The following is a 19519-nucleotide window of genomic DNA, read 5'->3' on the forward strand; positions in this document are numbered from 1 at the left end:
CAAGGTTCGTCGTGAGAAGCCGAATGCCTCCAACGAACAAGGCCAAGAAAACAAGAAGGCATCCAAGGGGGAACCTTTCCAAAGAAAGGGACGTTTCAAACCGAGCTCAAATTCTAAGAGCAAAAATACTCCTACCTGTCACTTCTGCAATAAACATGGTCACATTAAGGCTGTCTGCCTTTCGTGGAAGAAGAAGGAAGGGAAGCAGGGAAACGAGAAGCCACGGCAGTGAAAGAGGGTCCTGTTGTGGAGGAGAATGTGACCGGAACAGTTAAGTTTGATAATGTCAACCTTAACGTTCTGAGTGAAAACCCTCTAGTCTCTAAGTCACGTCCACTATATGACATCGCTGGCGATACTAGTGTGACTGCCAAGATGAAGAAGACATCGAAGGTACTTCTAGACTGTGATGCAATCATGATCTACGTGTTGAAGCGGTGGGTAGAAGTAAACCAGCTGAAGACGACGAAGCTCATCGAGAAGAGCATTCGAGGCAAGCTTGGTGACAACCAGATTGTGGAGGCCCAACTGGAGGTGTTGTCTCTATGTAGCAAGATTGCTGGATTAGATGATGCGTATTAATGTGTCGTAGTTGTCTATGCGATACCTGAATAGTTTGACTTCATCCTTGGGATACCATTTTTCGAGGACATGCAACCACAGATCGACTGGAGAGGTCGACGAGTCGAAGGAACAAGATTGAAGACTTTGCGCTGAGAACGAGCGGGCGAAATCTGAGAGCTGATCATAGAAGGCGGGCCGGTGATTGCCCCCGGGCTTCGGAGATCTGTCGGGGCGAAAGGCCTATCGGCAAAACGACCTGATTCCTGTCGACGTGCCGCGCTGGAAATGGATGTGAAGTTTGCAGTCGACCCCGTGTAAGACCCAGAGCAGAGAGAGGCTCCACGAGTTGCTTGCGAGCAACAGGAAGACGCGTCGAATGACAAGGGTTCAGCAGGCGAAAACGAGAGGAAGTCGTCGAAGCGCGACGGTACTACTACTGGGAGCAGCGATACCAGAGGAAGAGAGTCTGTCGAGGAGAAAATGCTCATGATGGGAGTCACTTATGAAGCTGGTGTGCAGACCAAGTTTATTGCGCGGAAAAACTGCGGAAGTAACTGAGAATCAAGACAAGTCGATCGAGGAACCAAACTTCATGTTGGTTCTGAAGAACGAAACAATCAAGAGCGTCGCTTGATCCTTGAAGCGGCGTGACCAACCCGACAATGTCGGAGCTGCAAAAACGCAAGGTTATCTGAGCCAAGCGATCCGCGGCTGGTCATTACTATCCTTCGTTAGTTGATAATGCAAGCGGGCTTCATATCCTTTCGTTCACTCCGGCGAAGGCAAGTTGAGACAATGAACTGTCGGAACAATTAGTAATAATAGAAAAAAACTAAGTAATAATCAGAGCAATTAGGACGTTTTAGAACACATTAAGGTACGTTTTTACCAGCATCACATGTACGAACCTATTTATCCAATCAGCTCTAAATACCACGACATACCAGCTCAGTATAGATGTTCAATTTAAATTCGATATTGCAAAACTTTGACAAAGGATATTGTAATTGACTGCTCCCAAGCCGCCGGGATGCGTCCGCCCCTATTTGTATTCAACTCAACCTCAACTGCATCTTACTTCTCAGCCCTGCCTCACACAGGACCGCGGATCACCGCGCAGACACGCTTAAGGGTCACCGGGGCAGTCACGCACACATCGAACCTGTGTCCGTCGCTCTGGTCACCGCCGGCAAGCCCACGTGCAACAACAATCAGACTCGTCAAAGGGCTACCCCTTCCGAGTCGCCCGCTTCCTCGAACCACAACCACCACCACGAACGGCTCCACCCCGTCGTTCTCTACCCAACAGCTCACTCGCTCTGTGACTTACGGCTCTGCTCAACGAATGCCAGGTAGCTCTGCTCGCCCGACACTCGACTCATTCTCGCGCTTCTCCGGCTTTGACTCGCAACGGCCTGCAAGTCCTGGGCCACAAACACGCGCTCCGTGATCGACGCACCATTTTGCTCGCACTCGAGCCACTTGCGCCTCACGAATTCAATTCGTAACTGAGCTCGAGCCGCCGCTCGCCGCTACGTATCCACATCACATCCCGAGCTATCGACCGATTCCGACGTGAGTAGCTACTCTACTGGACCTCCTCACAGTGCTACACTTCGTCGTCTCGGGGGTACACGACCACCCCAATCCTGCATTTCTTGCTCTGCTGGAGCTCCACGACCACACACTTCTTGCACTTCGACAGGAACGGCCGGTGTCGTACCCCGCTGCAGCTGTGGGTGCAGACTGTACCGTACAGTGGCTCTTCGTGTCACGCGAGCTTCTGCTGCTCACATTCACCGCTGGTCTCATGAACTGGCGTTATCTCCGCCTCCCCGGCGAACGGGCTGCCCGTGTTCCGTGCCGGGTTGAGCTGCTCGACTTCAACAGCAGAGACCCGCTTGGTCCTCGTACTAAATTTTAATTAGTATGTAACGGAATTCATTTAAACTCTACTTAATGGCGTTTCAGAGATGTTTTTTTTCGCATCTATTTACCGCCACAAGGTCACGGCAGAACAAAGTTCCACTCGCCGCGGCTTGGAACACTAATAAAACAGTTGGAAATGCTACGTGAAAAAACACTGGTATTCCCATCTAAGTCGAAGACGATCTAGTTGTTGACAATCTCAAAATGCTGGCCTACAGGGGTCGGCTGTTCATACGACGTCTTGGATTCCAAATAAAAGATAGAATGATCACTCATTAGGCTAGGCGAAACGACTGGTGCTTGTCATACAAGCTCATAAAGCGGTGCTATTACTAGCCGCTCAGGAGCTAATGTAATAGTAGTTACTACTAGTAGTTGTTGTCTTTGCTCGGCAAACTACTAGCTTCTATATAAGTTTAGTATTAATTCGGTATTAATTAGTTCCATAATAGTACTATATTTCGATCCTACTGGTACTGATAAAACGTTTCCGTCTTCCAGCCTTACCGGTACCAAACGATGTTTACTTCAAATCTAAACTGGTGACGAAGCTTCGGGCGAATCCAAGTATTGCGGATCGCGCGCATAAAGCCGATTGATGTGCATGTCAGGGACCGGAAAATATATATATTTAATATGGATTGTCGGTGAGGAGCCCTTCACAATCAACATTGTCATAGCACAGTGTTGATTGCATTCGAGCCTCGGAATCCTGGCAGCTCACCGACAGACGGTGACAGTCAGCGGTGCGACCCGCCGGCGAGCAGGCGTCCCGAGACTCGTTACAAAAACGTTTTTAAACAAAATAGAACTTCACATTTCATATGCTGATTTTCTCCAGGCTTGGCCAAACTGCGTGTTGGCTAACTCCCAGCCTAGTCTTTTCCGATCGGCTTCATAGTTGGTTCGTCGCCATATCTGGGATGCGGCAGAGCTGTTGTTATGCGAATGTATCGTAAAGATACCTTTCAGCCCTGACTGTTCAACATTGGGTCAACAATCGGCTTACAACAGAATGTATCCTGAGCGAGATGACAATAAGCGAGTTACGCAGTACCGTGAAATTAGTCCTGTCCATACCTAAATGCATTCCCAGTATTAACAGTGGTCGACAGCATCGAGGACGCTTTTTGACGTTGCGTCATCATTTTTTATTCGTTTCAAGTCCAATATCTAGGAGAGCCGGAGCTATTGTCTGGCTATATATGTGCCCAATCGCGTCCTGCAATTTTCAGAACCTGCGCCGTAACATGTTTTAACATATTTTATCACAACCTTACTGGTCATCCTCCCAATAGTATCAATGTATTTGGACTGTAGATGTCTATATTGTAACAAACACGACTGCGATTAATATATCATCTTGAAGAGGGGGTCAGACTTGCCAATTGCAAATCGGGGTAGTCAAAATAGCATTTAACTCGAAACCCAACATTTCAAGTCTGGCTGTCGAGTGCACATGGCGTCCCCGCGAAAAGGAAAGAAGACTCGTCGAGAAGCGGAGGATGCCGGTCGAGCCATCGCGTTTGTGAGAGCGCATCGTAACAAGGCTTTCACTAAAGAAGAAATATTGGATATTCTCGTGCTACAGGCTAATTTACGTGTGGATAATGCAATTATACCTCGGAAAGAGACTATTACCAACTAAATTGCTCGTTTACTTGGTCGCTCCAACAAGACGTGTGGTGAAATTGGGTCCTTATTTCTGTCGCATGGGACTGTATTCACGGCTGCACAACCGGCTAACCGAGGAGACCGCATCTCACGACTGCCAAACTCGCTAGCAATGCAGGAAGAAGTGCGTGGATTTATACGGAGTCGATCTGAGACGAGGACACGAACAACAGCGAAGAACGTATGCATTTGCTAGCAGAAGAGAGATATCTATCGGTGGATATATCAAATACAGACAGCATCAATACCGCCATTCGAACAGTTCAGCGGCTCCTTAAGAAGGAAAATTACTCGCGCGGTGCTCATACGATAAAAAGAGCATATAATGTTAAGCTTAGTGAAGAATACATGCAGCTTACATTCACCAATCAACACCAGGAGAAATACACCCCCAAATTCATAGTGCAAGACTAGCAGAGCTAACGAGCAACCGCAGAAGCTGTTGCTTACGAAAACTATTGGCTAGCACCTCAGCGGTTGTGATTTTCTGTCGGCCGACTTATAATATAACAAATAGCACAAACACTAGATCCAGTGCGCTGAAAATAGTTTTGCAAATTGTTTTTACCAAAGCGCTTAAGCTGAGAAATTATTCCCGTGGACAGGAAATGCGCAGCCATGGACTAGCAGGTCGGCCACGGCGTTATGAATTGATCACGAATGCTGCTAGCCCGGGATGTCGTCGAAAAACGATGAAAATATCGAACGAAAAATGGCATGTTATTCAAGCATGTTGACGCACAGATGACGATAATTGGCATTCTATTTCATTTTTATGTGTGCTTTTTCATAGAAAGATTGACGCACAGATCATAAAAAAGTTAGCATTTATGTAGTTTTTTTAAGACGATGCTGGTGCATACGTTTGGTTATACAGCGACCCAAAGATAGAATGTCCAAAAATATATCATCGACAATTTCGTTTTTATGGTGACTCGGATCACCTCCAAACGCTTAAACTGGCCAGAAAAATCTAACATATCGGTACTACACTGTTAAAAATATACAAAAGAGCTAACACTGAAGCTTCGTTCAGGAACCGGTGTCGGTACTACTGCCACGGTACACAGCTAGAAGGAGGACTCGCCATTCTCTCGGACTGCGTTCGGAAGATCTGCCTGCTGCAGAAGTCGCAGGCCACGTCCAATCAACTGTGCCCCCCCCCGGCCCAATCAGCGGTGTTCCAAGCCTAGGGCGGAACGCCTGGCTGTCGACAAGGGTGGGAATTTGCATTGGACCTCCACGTGGTAGTGGTTTACAAAAGGTAAGGAGCCTAGTGCTCAGCTTGGAGCTTTAGGTAGAAGCTCAGTCGTGATTTTCCTTCTTACCAGCGAAGTACTCAAGAATACAACAACAGATTTACGTTTGCGTGATAAACCTAAGTTCCTACGTCGGCTTGCTAGATACACTACCTCGACCTAAGGTGGGTTACCACAACAATTTGGTGGTGAAACCGGGTATCTTCACGCCGAACAATCCTAGGAACGTAAACGCGGTGTGAGCCGCCTTTTTGGTAACGGAACGCCAAAGAGGGAGGAAAAAGGAAGTGTGAACGCTATGAACGCCCACGGTTGGTCTGGTGAGGGACACGGCAGTGCAACTAGGGAAGAAGGTGCGGTATGGTCGTCTCCACTTCTGCCCGAGTCACAATTCCAAGCCGAGACCAACAAGGAAGACAAGCGCGCCTAGTACCGCCGCCAGTGGCGAACAGGAGGAGGCCCGCGTCAGAGGAAGTGGAGGCGTTCCCGCGGAAACTGGAACGCCTCGGTCAGCCGATTCGGAAGGTCGGAGCGACGCTGATAGGGAAGCGTCTAGCTACGTAGCCAAGCTACTGGGGGTAATGAAAGAGGTCCTGTCAGAACCTGAGACGCCTGAGGAACAAGAGCGGTTGGATGGCATCTTGGAGCCATTAGCTCGGCGGCCAGGACAGAGTGAGAAGCTGAGAGCGCTCATGTCGGGAACACCCCGAGAAGTGGCGCTCTCGCTCGACCCGTCGCGCCCCTCGCTGACACCGCTCAGGGATGCTAGGGAGACAGCCATCCCGATGAACATGACCACGGAAGCAAAGGCTCACAGGGGAAAGGACGACCTCGGGAGCGGCTACGAACCTTTCAAGACGACCTAAAGGGCCAAGTGACTACACCCAGCTCGGACCGGGTGCCTTACGCCTGTGAGGTCGATGTTCCACGCCCTGCCCGATTGATGACGGCCTCGGAGAGATCCGTGACCACTCCTGCGAAGTCTGCGTCGACGCCTGCCAAATCTGAGTCGAGCAGCGTCCGCCCGGTCTGGAGCGACTCCCAGCGACTCGAGGCTGCAAGCACTGGTGGAAGAGTCGGTCGAGCGAGTACTCAGCAAAAACGGGTGTCTCGCGATGCGAGCGCGGGAACGCCACGCTCGCGAGCGGCGGGACCAGAAGCATGATACACGCCTGGGTCGGCCCGACGGGAACGTACGGAGTTGGAACGGCCTTCGAGCGCTCATCGAATTGAGTACCCGAGACCTCCGATCCCTAAAGCCCCGACACCAGCGAAGAATTCAATGTCAGTGGGAATGCCCTTAGGACCAGTTCCCGCGTATCGCGGCCTTATGGGAACGGGATGGTAGGTGGAACGCCCAGGACGGAAGCGCTCAATTCTCAGTACCAGTCGATGACCCAGTCTACTGCCGGGTGGGGTCAGAGTGGAACGCTACCCGCTTGACCCGCGGCTCCCGTAACACCGACTCATGAGTACCCGAATCTGCCTACGCTAGGGATGCCTCTAGCGGCAGGAGGAGCATCACCGTCGTATATGAGGAACCAAGGTCTCGAGGTGCTGAGTATCGACGCGAGAGCGTTCCTGAACGCGCATATTACCCTCGTCGAGCCGTTCCCTTACGCTGATACTCGCGAATGAGTTGAGGAACGCCGTAAAGGTAATCGCTCCATACTACTCGGAGACGGCTACGAACGAGAGAGCGGCAGCTTTCTGGCGTTCCTTTGAGAGGTGCTCCTATGGGATGGACAGCCTGATGCGATTGACGGCGCTCGAGCAGTGCCTTAGGGGTAAGGTGAGTCAGGAGTGGTGGTATAACTCGAGGATCGACGGTTTCGAGACCCTTCGAGTGAAGTTCCACAACCGATTCATCTGCCAAACGCCTGCTCAGCTCTGGAACCGCCTCAATAACGCCAAGCGAAGTCGCGGTGAGTCGGACTAGGAGTGGGATGATCGTATATCGACTATGTGTGAGGATCTGAGCTACCATGAGCCTCGCATGAGGTACGAGTTCTTCATGGACTGTCTGCGGAACAAGCAGATGAAGGCGGTGCTGAATGGAAATATGGTCGCGACGATCAGGGAGGCCTGTGACCTGCTGATCTACAATAATCTGCATATGCCGGTCGAGGAAGAGGACGAGTTTGCGGACGATAGAACGCCTGTGACCCGCTCAAACAACACGAACTTGACGCAGTCGCAGATGTTACAGCAGCTACAGCTAATGAACCCGTCCATACAGAAACAGCTACAGGGCGCTGGGGTGCAGCAAGAATACATCAGTGCGGTGGTGCCTCCGGTTCATCCTGTTCAAGGCGTTCCGACTTCGGTTGGGAACGCCTCGTCGACTCCTAACGCTTCGACACCAGGGAACGCCCCGTCGAACTTAGGCCCGCTGAGGATCAGAATCGGCCCTGACACCCGTACGACGAAAGGAAAAGTCGTATGTGGTCGCTGAGGACGGGTTGGGTGCGGTCGTGAACCCAATCCGTGAGGACAAGGGCGATGCAACAGGTGCAACGAGCTGGGTCACTTTTCTATGGCGTGTAACTGGCCGAGACCCCAAGGATCCTATCGGAACGGGGAACGCCGTCGTATGGAGTGCTTTCTCTGCGTCTAGAAGAACCACCCGGTGGCTGCCCTTGCCTGGGCCGCCTGCGCAGCCTGACGCAGAACACGACCGCTGGGAACGCCACCGCGGCATCCGGAACGCCCCAACAATTAAGGGGGCAGGAGGGAGGGGAAGGAAGTGTCGCTCCTTCCTTTTGCCTAAAGGGCGGCACGCCTAGAGGTGAGGATCCACCTAGACTAACTACTAGTAGATCCGAGAAGACTCTCTCGAGGGAAGTGTGACGGATGTGAAAAGTACTCGAGGCGTTCCAGCCTCAAGTGCGAAGTCTAAAACTGTGGAATGAAAAACAAACGAAGCGAGCAACCTAACGGAACGGGTGGGCTCCATAAGGAAAATGAACGAAGCAAGCATCTTAGCGGAACGGATGGGCTCCAAATTAGAAATGAGCGAAGTGAGCATCCCAACGGAAAGGGTGGGCTCCATACGAAAAATGAACGAAGCGAGCATCCCAACGGAACTGGTGGGCTCCATACTGGGAACGAACAACGAGAGCAACCCAACGGAACGAGTGGGCTCCAAACTGGGAGCAAGAAGAGAGATCAGTCCAGCGGAACGGACCGGCTTTCAACAAGACTGGGGAACGAACAGCTTTTTGAGTGAGCCCGAGGGAAGAGAGGAAGGCACGAAAAGAGCAACGGAACGCTTGGCCGCAACGCGAGAGCGAGGGGATGGAACGACTGAACGTTCCGAACGAGAAGGAGAAGGCGAGACTGGAGCAACGGAACGCTTCAGTGCGACGTCTGAGATCAACAAGAATGCCTTGGAAATGACGGCTGAAGATGCCGTGAGCACAAGAGCGAACCAAGTTTCGGTAGTAATAGGGGTGGCTAGTGCGACTACCACTCAGGAGACCGAAAGTACTAAGGGGAAGGATTCTACAGGACGCTACGACCGCCTGTTCACCGACGAGGACCTAGATATGCTCGAACACGGTGAAGGTCACAGAGCAAGGGATGAACCGGACGAGTACGAGAAGGAACTTGAGAAGCGATTGTACCCTGTCGATGAACAGGGAGTTCTGCTGCGAGCCATACGGAACGCCGAGGAACAGGGAACGCCGACTCTATCGGAAATGAGTGCGATGCTAGGGATCTCAGAGGAAGTGCTGGAACGCACACGAAAAGTCTCGTCAGAAGAGCTAAGAACGCTCGAGTATTGGCTGGATTGGTATGAACGGAAGCCGGAGACTTCTACGGGGCAAAGCGAACGAATCGAGACTTTAAGGATGCTAGTGAGAAAACGGAACGGCTACCGCCTGTAGTTGGTGTGGTCTCCGATAAGACGGACGTAGACGCGGAATTACAAGAAACAGCTTAGGAAGCCGGAGAGCGCGACTTTGAGCGGAACGTATGTGTCGAGCTCGGCGATCCTGTAGTTCCGACCGCCAGGGCCCCCGACCCGAAGGTTGGAACGCTTCCGTTCAGATGGCGTTCCAAAATTAGGAGTCGAGTATACGAGCTCCTGAAACAAGAAAGGAGCGACATGATGGAGCGCGAACTAGACAATCCAGAAGGGGTGGAACAGGCCGGTGTGGCCGGAGAAGTTCCCCCGTTACGCGACAAGAAGGGCGAAGACTTTCTAGAAGAGGAGATTCTGCGTGAGTACCTCCTCGGAGTAGGTGGAACGCCTATGGAAGCATTCCTAAATCGCGCGATGACTTGGAGTCGAAACTATTTTGAGACGGAAGCCCCGATCATTTGAGACAAGTTGTGAGACAGGAGAAGGAGAAAACCCGAAACAGTCGGACTGATCACTGCGGCAGATAGGGCAAATCCACGGAAAAAAAATGGAGCTCAGCTTGACGAAGAGATCCAGATACAGGAAGAGACCCCTGACGTATATCGTGCGAGCACAAGCGCCGAAGGAGTAAAGAGGGCCGGGGCTCTGCGAGGCAGACAGCGAGGAAGCTGCAAACGACGATGAAGCCGTCGTCTCGACGGGCAAGCGCGTCATCTGTAGTGTGGGAGGCATGCAGGCTCTATCAGACGGATTCATCGACTGTTGTCCGTCGAAAAGGCTGGTCGACACCAGTGCAGTCGCCAGCCTGGTGAACAAGCGCGTGCTTAAAAGACTAGGGCGAGCGTCGGCGACTCTGAGACCTTAAACTGGAAGTCTTGATAGCGTCGCAGGACACGCAATTCGAGTACGCGGAGTCGTTGACCTGCCCGTGACACTTGGAACGCTTGAAAGAACGCTTCCGTTCGTGGTGGTCGACAACCTGCTCGTAGACACCATCCTCGGCACGAACTTGTTGAAGGCGTTCCGCGCCGTGCTTGACCTGGAAGAACAAAAGATGACTCTAAAGGGGACAGGAGGCGTCATCCCTTTAGGGAAACAAGAGTGGAAGAGACGTATGCAGCTACAGTATCGTCTAGGGTGCGCCTGGAGCCCGGTTGTCATGCGCTAGTAAGGTCAAGCGTTCGAGGAAGGGTGAAGGACAATTCAGTAGTGTTAGTGGGGGGCGTTTAAGGGACGGACGAGTCACTGAGAGTGGCGAGGACGCTCTGCGCAGTAACGGAGGGAACGGACTTGGTGGAAGTGAGCAACGCCTCCGCAGAAGAAGGGGAAATCCAACCCGGAGCTCACGTTGCTGCCGTGATGATCGTCCCAAAAACGGCGCTCGTAACCTGCGTTCCCTCTGAAAGTGAAACGGCTGAAAGCACCAGGGCGTTGTTAAGTGCTGGTAATGACAGCGTAGCCGAACGCCTGAGGAAGACATGACTGTTGCCATGAAGAACGACGATGAGGATGAGGATGACTTTGAGGTGGACTTTGAAGACTCCGCGATGGATGCCGAGCAGAGAGGACTTTTTGCGGAAATGCTAAGAGACCTGCGAGACTTGTTTGTGGAGACCTCGAAGAACTCTGGAAGAACGGAACTCCTCAAGTTCAGCATCGACACGGGAGCGCATGCGTCAATCAAACGGCCACCTTATCGGGTCTCAAAAGCTGAGGGAGACGTCATGGAATCGGAAATCCAGGAATACTTGGACCTTAGCCTCATCCGACCGTCGACAACCCCTTGAGCTAGTCCCGTCATGATGATCAGAAAGCCTGACGGAGGTATTCGATTTTGTATTGACTATCGGAAGCTGAATGCTATCACCGTGAAGGACAGTTATCCGATGCCGTTGATTGATGACATTCTAGACGTTCTCGGGAACGCCTCTCTATTCTCTACGATGGACATTGCCTCTGGGTATTGGAACGTTCCTATGGACCCAGGTAGTGTGGAAAAGACGGCCTTTACAAGCAAGTTTGGGCTCTATGAGTGGCTGTTTATGCCGTTCGGCTTGTGCGACGTCGTTCCAGCCTTCGAACGCCTGATAGAGAGCGTTCTCGTCGACCTCAAGTGGAGAACCTGTCTCGTATATCTTGATGCCTGCATGGTGTTCAGCGACGACTTCCCGACTCATCTAATTTCCGTGCGTCAAGTACTGCAACGCTTCCGATCGGCGGGATTTAAGCTAAAGATGAAGAAGTTCCATTGGGGGCGTGGCCAAATGGCGTTCCTAGGCCATATTGTCACGCCTACGGGTATCATGCCGAACCCTGAAAAGGCGAAGGCAGAGATGAACATCGAGAGACATCATGACCTTCATACGGTAAGGGCGTTCCTGGGGCTAACCAGCTACTTAAGGCGTTACATTCCAGAATTCGCGACCATCGCAGCACCTTTGGAGCGTCTGAAGCAGAAGGACGTGCCGTTTCTGTGGAACGATGACTGTGAAGTGGCGTTCCACCAGCTATAGCAAGCTCTAGTGAAGCTTCCCTTGTTGGAGTACCCCAACTTCAAGGCGCGCTTTAAGCTGTTCGTGGACTCGTCTCACCTCGTGCCTCATGCAGGAGATTGGCAAGCGTGACAGGGCCATAGCGTATGCGAGTAAGATGTTGGTGGGGTCCCAACGGAACTGGATTAGACGAGCGGAACTACGGAGATCGAGTGTTAGGGAATTGTCTGGGCGATGCGAAAGTTTCGGAGGTACCTCAGTCCTGCTGAATTCGACCTCTACACTGATCATCAGGCTCTAACCTGGATATTCGGGGAAACTACAAAAACGACCAATGCCAAGTTGGCTCGTTGGGCGATGGAAATATTGCAGCTGCGGTTCAAGATCTACCACAAGCCTGGGACGTCAATGTGACACGCAGACGGCTTGTCACGGTAGTACCATCGACCTGCTTCTTACGTTGTAGGTGAATTACAAATGACTGACTTGCTCAACGAGGATGATGGCGACCCCGCAAGCGAGGAGACTCGCGACGTCGCGCCTCCGCCTTCTGGAGTGGATACCCCGGGTAAAGAAACACTGAGTTGGAACGATCCCCGTGTTCCAACCTCAGTCGGGGAGACCCCTGAAACGGGCGTTCCTGAAGACCCGTCCGAGGACGCCCAACCAACACTAACGACCTCCGAAGCCCGGAACCCCTTACTCAAGATGAGCAGAAAGAGGACTTACAAGGACGCGTTCCACGAGCCGATCAGTCCCCGGTGGATGCATTCGGGTTAGATTTCGACAAGCTTTTACCGGAACAGGAACGGGAACTTGGATGCGTGTCTTGAAGGCGTTCCTGAAGGACGGAGTTTTGGCAGCTGAGGGTGACCGTGCTGAAGATGTCGCCTCACTACCTGATCAGGAGCGGGGTGCTGATGTGACTCGTTCATCTGAGAGCGCGTGCGGGGCCGGCCCGAACTATAAGCGTTCCTGTCGTGCCGCTGCCGCCATCGAGATCGTTCTCCACTACTGCAGCGCTGATATCTTCTCTGCGCATCTCGGCAAGACGACGACAACCGACAAAGTGATGCGTCACGCCTACTGACATGGATGAAAAAAAAGACGTGGTCAAATACGTGCGTGAGTGTGCGATCTGCAGCGGAGGCAAGGGACATAGACCCTGGAGAGCTGGATTAATGCAACGCATGCCGGTCCAAGCGTTGTCGGGGCCGTTCTCGTTGTTGGTGGTGGACGCTGTCGGACCATTGGTCATTACGTTCAGGGGAAACTGGTATATCTGAGTGTTTGTGGACCACTTTACGCGATGGACAGAAGCTTTTGCGGTCATTTCGCTGGATACCATTTCCTTCGTGAGCGTAATGATAGAAGGCGTGATCAGTCGAGATGGTGTTCCAGAACGCCTACTGAGTCATCGTGGAACCAACTTCACGTCGGACCTGGCCAAGTCGCTATACCAAACGCTGGGTATAAAGAAGCTGTATGGTGCTGCCTATCACCCACAGACACAGGGCCTCGTAGAGCGATTCAACGGAACGCTATTGTGGATGTTAAGGATGTTCGTGAACGAGACACAGACTGGTTGGGACGTGTACCTGCCTCGAGTCCTCTTCGCCTATAGAACGGCATACCACGAGGGACTCGGAGACACGCCGTTCGTCAGCTTGTATGGGCGTGACCCAGTATTACCGATTGACTTGGCTTTTCTGAATACGGGTAAGGACTGGAAGAGCAATGAAGTCGCGGTGTATCGGAGGAAGCTCTATCTTTCGCTGCGCGACTCACGCCGCCTCGTCGAAAGGCAATTACTTAAAGCCCAGGACCGGCACGAACAACGGCTCGATAAACAGGAGACGGTGTCTTACGACGAAGGAGATGCCGTTTGAGTGTACCAGTTCTTCCGAGCGCGTGCTGGGGAACGCCGAACCAAGAAGCTGGCGTTCTCCTGGCACGACCCGTACTGAGTAGTCGGCCAAGTCGGGGAAGTTGGATTTCCACGGATCAGTACAAGTGGCACATGTATCCAATCTAGCGTCACCAGTCTGATGTTGATGGCGCTAGATGAATATCCTGTTACTCCAGGGCTGCCTGACTCAGGTCAGCTTACATGCTAAACAATCACACTTTGCAATTTGCATTCAACTACACAAGCTCCTCTACTCCACTCTTCCATCTGGTTAACAGCCGCCGACGCTAAAATGTCGACTTGCCGGACCAATCGCAACGCAGCTGCCCTCGCAGTGAATGCGAACGCTCCGGCTGACCAAGGTGTTGCTCTTCCACCTAACATGGCCCTGCAAGACGATCCTGCAGTGCCGCAGGTGGCTGCTCCACAAGACAATGGTGGAGGTGCGCCCGAGCCGGACGATGAGCCGAACCCTGCGCACATAGGTGCAGGAGGAGGTGAAGAAGGAACGGAGAAGCGAACAGACAAGATCGACCTGAGGAACGTGAAATCAGAGACTTTCTCCGGTGCAGTTCCCCCTGGAGCCTACGACTCTGGTGTTCGAGACTGGTGGGAGCAGCTCGCAGACCAAGTCGAAGACGCTCAGATATCGGCTGGTCAAGATGGTCAGAGAATGCCAAGAAGGCAGTGCTTTCTATCTTTCTTACGGATTCAGCGCGCCGCTCGCTTTAAACTTACCGTGTCGCTATTCCGAGCGCTACATTTGAGGAAGCGGGAAACGCTCTTGTTGCCAAGTTCCGTCCGAATCTGACGGATCAAGAGATAACAGCCCGAATTTACTCGGAGGGCAAACGCGCTTCGGAAACGTATCAAGAGTATGCCGACAGACTGGTGCAAATGGCGGATGGTGTTACAGGTGGAGTGACCCAATCCTCCAATGCACACCATGCGCTAGGCACATTTCTGCGATTGGCATGGCCACAGAGGAAAGACATCGTACAAGCACATATTCGTGGGAAGATCGGTACGCCCACGGAGGTTTTGATGATGCGGATCGGTTCCTGAGTGAGATGTCACAATCAGACGGGCGGCGGAACGACTACAAGCGACGAAAATTAACGGACGGCTCACGCGCTCTGAAAGGGAACGCTAGGCAAACCAGGCTGAGGCATTGTTTAAGGGTTCAAGGCTTCACTCCAAGGCTCCTCGAGCTAAATCTAACGTGGCCATCGTCGAGCGCAAGCGCAAACCCACTAAAGCACCTCGTCGTGGAGGCGTGGTCTGCTTCATCTGCGGCGAAGAAGGGCATACTGCCAAATATCATCGTTAACACTTTAGTGAAGAGAAACCTGAAACAGTGGACTCACGAGCTCAAGGCAACGTGGCCAAAGCCGAAGATGCTGTGGGTGACTCCACTGAGGATTCGGATGTGGACTCGGCTTGAAGGTTCGGCGTCAGGTGCGGCCCGATCTTAGTCGACTCGGGCGCGTCACATCACCTGACGAGCCAACTAAATGGTTTTGAAATGACTGATAAAAATGTGGCACTGGCTATTCAAGTAGCAGACGGTAGGACCGTAGTCGCTCGAGCAAGAGGGCGGCTACGCATCAAGGCCATCGTTCAAGACAATACTGGAAGCGAGATCAAGAACGAATTCGTGGTGAATGGCGTCTACTTTGTACCAGAACTACCACACACACTGCTATGTGTGTCTGCTCTGTGGCGCGATGGACACACAGTGAGTTTTGCCCCCCCCCCCAGCTGCACTATATTTTCAGGACAACGGAACCGGACATGTTGTATCGCACGCCTCGAAGGCGGTGTATATTCAGTTGTGACTACCGATACCGGAGGCATTAATACGCGCACAGCGCACGGTTTGAGCGCAGCGGCACTTGGAAGGACGCTCGAGATGTGGCACAGACGTTTAGGCCACTTGAATTATGAGACTCTAAAGGGAATGGCCGGAAAGGGCTCAGTTCGCGGACTACGTATTATTCCTGGGGCGAAGCCTGCAATGTGCACTGTGTGTGCGTTAACCAAGGCATCCAGACAGCCAGTACCGAAGACAAGGTCAAGCTCAGACAACGTAGCGGACGGTATTTGCCACGTCGATCTCGCTGGACCGATAGCCGCCTCCACTAATGGGTACAGGTACTTCATGGTGGCAGTCTGGCGGGACTTCGTGCAAACGTACGCGATGAAGCGAAAACATGAGGCCACTGGAATGGTTAAACGATTCCTTGCTATGCTTCAGAGACAAGCTGAAGCTCCGGTCACATCCCTGAAGGTTTTCGAGCCGATGGTGGAACTGAATTCATCAACAAAGCTTTCAGGAAGCTTGCCCGAACTCAAGGTATATTGTTACAGCATACGACCCCCTACACCTCATTTCAAAACGGTGTCGCTGAGAGAAGCATTCGCACAGTAACTGAGACTGCAGCAGCAATGCTTGTGGACTCGGGATTACCCCACAAGTTGTGGGAATACGCCCTGCAGCATGCGGTGCAAAAGTTACTCCATACGAACGCATCTTCGGACAGCGTCCTGATGCTGGACATCTCCCGATATTTGGCCAAGCTGTCGTCGCTATAGTTCCTGATCAACTTCGGCGCAAGAAGGGACGTTTTCTCGATACCAGGGGACAATTGGGAGCTTTTATCGGGCGTGCAGAAGACATTAAAGGGTTCTATGTCTATACGAAGGGCTCAAATAGGTCGATATTCACGTCCAGAGACGTCAATGTGATCGACAGAATGCTTTTTGAAGTGGACCCATCAGCGGAAGAAAACGATGAGCTCGATGATGCGGATTCGGACGACGGAACAGATGAGGAGCAACAAACTCAGGATGACCGCGAAGGCGCGTTCCCGTCAGAGCTGGCGGCAGCTCAGCGTTCGCAGCGAATTGCACGACGCACAATAATTCAAGCAGAAGCCCATGCAGTTTTGGGCGACGTCATCAAAGAACCACTGAATCTCGCGGAAGCGAAGCGTTCGCCGCAGTGACAACAGTGGGAGAAAGCCATCGATGCTGAAGTGAAGGCACTGTTCGACAACGGGACTTTCGAATGGGTTACACCTCCGACAGGCGTCCGTGTACTCGACCACACCCTCCAGGTTCGCTTAAAGACAGGAGCGGACGGAAACGTTGAACGATTCTAAGCAAGATTGTGTGCCCGTCGTGATAAGCAAGAGTGGCTTCTTCATTTCATCGACACATATGCTCCAGTCGCAGGTCTCGTCACAGTTCGAGTTTTTTTTGTAATCGTGGTGTACTTTAAAATGCGCACACGCCAAGGTGATGTGCCCGCCGCTTACGTGAAAGCAATACTACCAGAAGAAATCTACATGAAACCCGTGCCTGGTTACGCTGATACAAGTGAGCAGGGAAAGGTGTGGCGACTTCGCAAAGCGCTCTACGGGTTACGACAAGCCGGACGTGAATGGAACAAGGAGATCAATGCTTTCCTCGTGGCCTCCGGACTGAAGCCGACAGAAGGTGACCCATGTCTCTATTTTGCCTACGTTGCTGACTCGCTTTTGTTGGTGTGTGGTTATGTGGACGACATTCTCGTCGCACACAAACAGGAGGAGGAGTGTCTGCAACTAATGACTGCGCTGAGCCAGTGTTACCAAGTCAAAGATATGGGTGTGGCGGACCAGTTCCTGGGCATGAAGATCGACCGCGCTGCAGACGACATGGTGCTACTGAGCCAGGCAGCATACGTTGACGAAGTACTCCACAGATTTGCAATGGATGAAACGAGACCCGCTCACTTGCCCATGATCGCTAATACACGATTGGATTTTACGGACGATGGACCCACAGCAGAAAAGCGAAAGCTGATGATGAAGATGCCCTACCGACAAGCGATAGGGGCATTGCTTTACCTCGCAAGAGTCTCCAGACCTGATATCATGTTTGCCGTGGGGCAACTGGCAAGACACGCGGCTACTCCGCGGAAGATGGCTTGGGACGCCGTAAAGTTCCTGTTCCGACACTTGCGTGCAACCCGGGATTTGAAGTTGATGCTTCAACCGACAAGTGACGATATTGTTGTTACCACCGACGCCGATTGGGCCAACGACCGCACTGACCGGAAAAGTGTATCAGGCTGTGTAGTCTATCTGTTCGGGTGTCCCGTCGCGTGGTCCAGCTAAAAGCAGAGCGTCGTAGCGAAGTCGATCACTGCTGCAGAATATTTGGCCGCGGATGCAGGTGTCGAAGAAGCGCTGATCGTGCAAGTGATTGTAAACGAGGTGTTGCAGAAGGAACTTCCGCGGAAGCTTCTCATGGACAGCCAGCCTGCAATAAAGCGCCTCCAACGCAGTGGCCCCAGCGAAACGCAGAAGACAATAGACGTGAAATATCACGCAGTCAAAGATCTAGTTCACAAAGGTGAGCTTACAGTCGAGTACATACCGACTGGCGACATGCCCGCTGATCTGCTCACACAAGCTCTTGCTCGAGCCCAGTTTCAGCGCTTTGCGGACTCGTGGACACCCTGCACTGACCGGCGATACCATGCGCTACTTGTGGGGGGTGAGTTAGATTTCCACGGATCAGTACAAGTGGCACATGTATCCAATCTAGCGTCACCAGTCTGATGTTGATGTCGCTAGATGAATATCCTGTTACTCCAGGGCTGCCTGACTCAGGTCAGCTTACATACTAAACAATCACACTTTGCAATTTGCATTCAACTACACAAGCTCCTCGGCTCCAGGCTTTCAACTGGGGAGAACGCCTATACGATCGCGACCCCCACCACGCACCCAACAGGATCGTCACGGTAAATGTGAATCGGCTGAAGCGCTTCCGTGGTCGTTGGAGTAGGCCGTTCGCTGATGAGATACCTTAGGAAGCTGAAGAGAACGCCTCCGAAGATGGAGCGTCCGCTGCAAGAAGGAAACCTTCCTCAAACAAGCGTTGAGGAGCCCTTGAATGTGGGTGGAGAGGAAACTGCATTCTCGGGGGTATCGTCGTCAATCGTGGATGTGCTGGTCAAACGGGTGGAGAAACGCGAGGTCAGTATTTGGTGCTCACGGCCACGTTCGAGACGTTCTGGTTGTCTCGAGCAGCTCTGACACCCGAATTCGGAACGCTGATTCGTTCTTTTGAGGACGCAGACCGCAGAAAAAGGGGGTTTGCCGGAATCACGTCGAAACACCAGGTGACGTGGACAACGCCGAGATATTGTTCTAAGAGATAGAGTCTTGTTGGGATGAGTGAGGTCTGGGACTGCTCGGGAGACGGGAGAAGAGAAGAGCGCGAGGGACTTGCGAGTTCTCTGTGCACTGCGTGACGTGTTTGTGTTTTAGTTTTATATTTTTGAATTATTTCTGGTTGAATCGGTGATGAAACGGCTCTGCAGTATCGGAGATAGAGCGGTGCGAATCGCTGGCGGAACGGATCTGCAATATCAAAGGGAGCACGGTGTGACTCGTTGGTGGAACAGATCGGTGATGCTATTGGGAGAACAGCAAGATTCAGTGGTGAACGTCGATGACCAGCGCGTATCTTGACGCAGGACCGCAACCAATGGAGTTTTGAGTCTATTTAAAAACGTAAAACAAATTTTTAGTCCAATACAATTATGAAAACATTTTTGCGATACTTAAATCACAAATCACAAAATTAGCGTACGCTCGGCTCGTACCGGATTCAAACCCGGCGAGCGTCCTAGTTTAACATCTTCTCTGCCACTTCCGGCAACATCCCTCGGTGCTTGGCTGGATCAAACCATTGGCGGATCTGGTTGTAGAATTCTTCCATCGGGCACTTGCCGACGTCGTGAATCTCGCCACACCCGCGACACACG

At 52.1% G+C, this 19519-nt stretch overlaps 2 protein-coding genes across 2 annotated transcripts; one reads left to right on the forward strand and one right to left on the reverse strand.

Moving 5' to 3' along the window:
• Positions 1-1656: 1656 nt before the first annotated feature.
• PITG_19303 (uncharacterized protein) lies at positions 1657-3080 on the reverse strand (the record flags this gene model as incomplete). Its single annotated transcript, XM_002997050.1, has 4 exons — positions 1657-1862; positions 1895-2052; positions 2340-2477; positions 3001-3080. 4 exons carry the CDS (start codon positions 3078-3080, stop codon positions 1657-1659), a joined length of 582 nt encoding a protein of 193 aa, XP_002997096.1.
• Positions 3081-18222: 15142 nt separating this feature from the next.
• PITG_19305 (uncharacterized protein) lies at positions 18223-19384 on the forward strand (the record flags this gene model as incomplete). Its single annotated transcript, XM_002997051.1, has 4 exons — positions 18223-18240; positions 18342-18490; positions 18560-18725; positions 19340-19384. 4 exons carry the CDS (start codon positions 18223-18225, stop codon positions 19382-19384), a joined length of 378 nt encoding a protein of 125 aa, XP_002997097.1.
• Between the last annotated feature and the right edge of the window lie 135 nt (positions 19385-19519).

This window comes from Phytophthora infestans, genomic scaffold, assembly GCF_000142945.1.
Source record: "Phytophthora infestans T30-4 supercont1.89 genomic scaffold, whole genome shotgun sequence".
Lineage (NCBI taxonomy): Eukaryota > Oomycota > Peronosporomycetes > Peronosporales > Peronosporaceae > Phytophthora > Phytophthora infestans.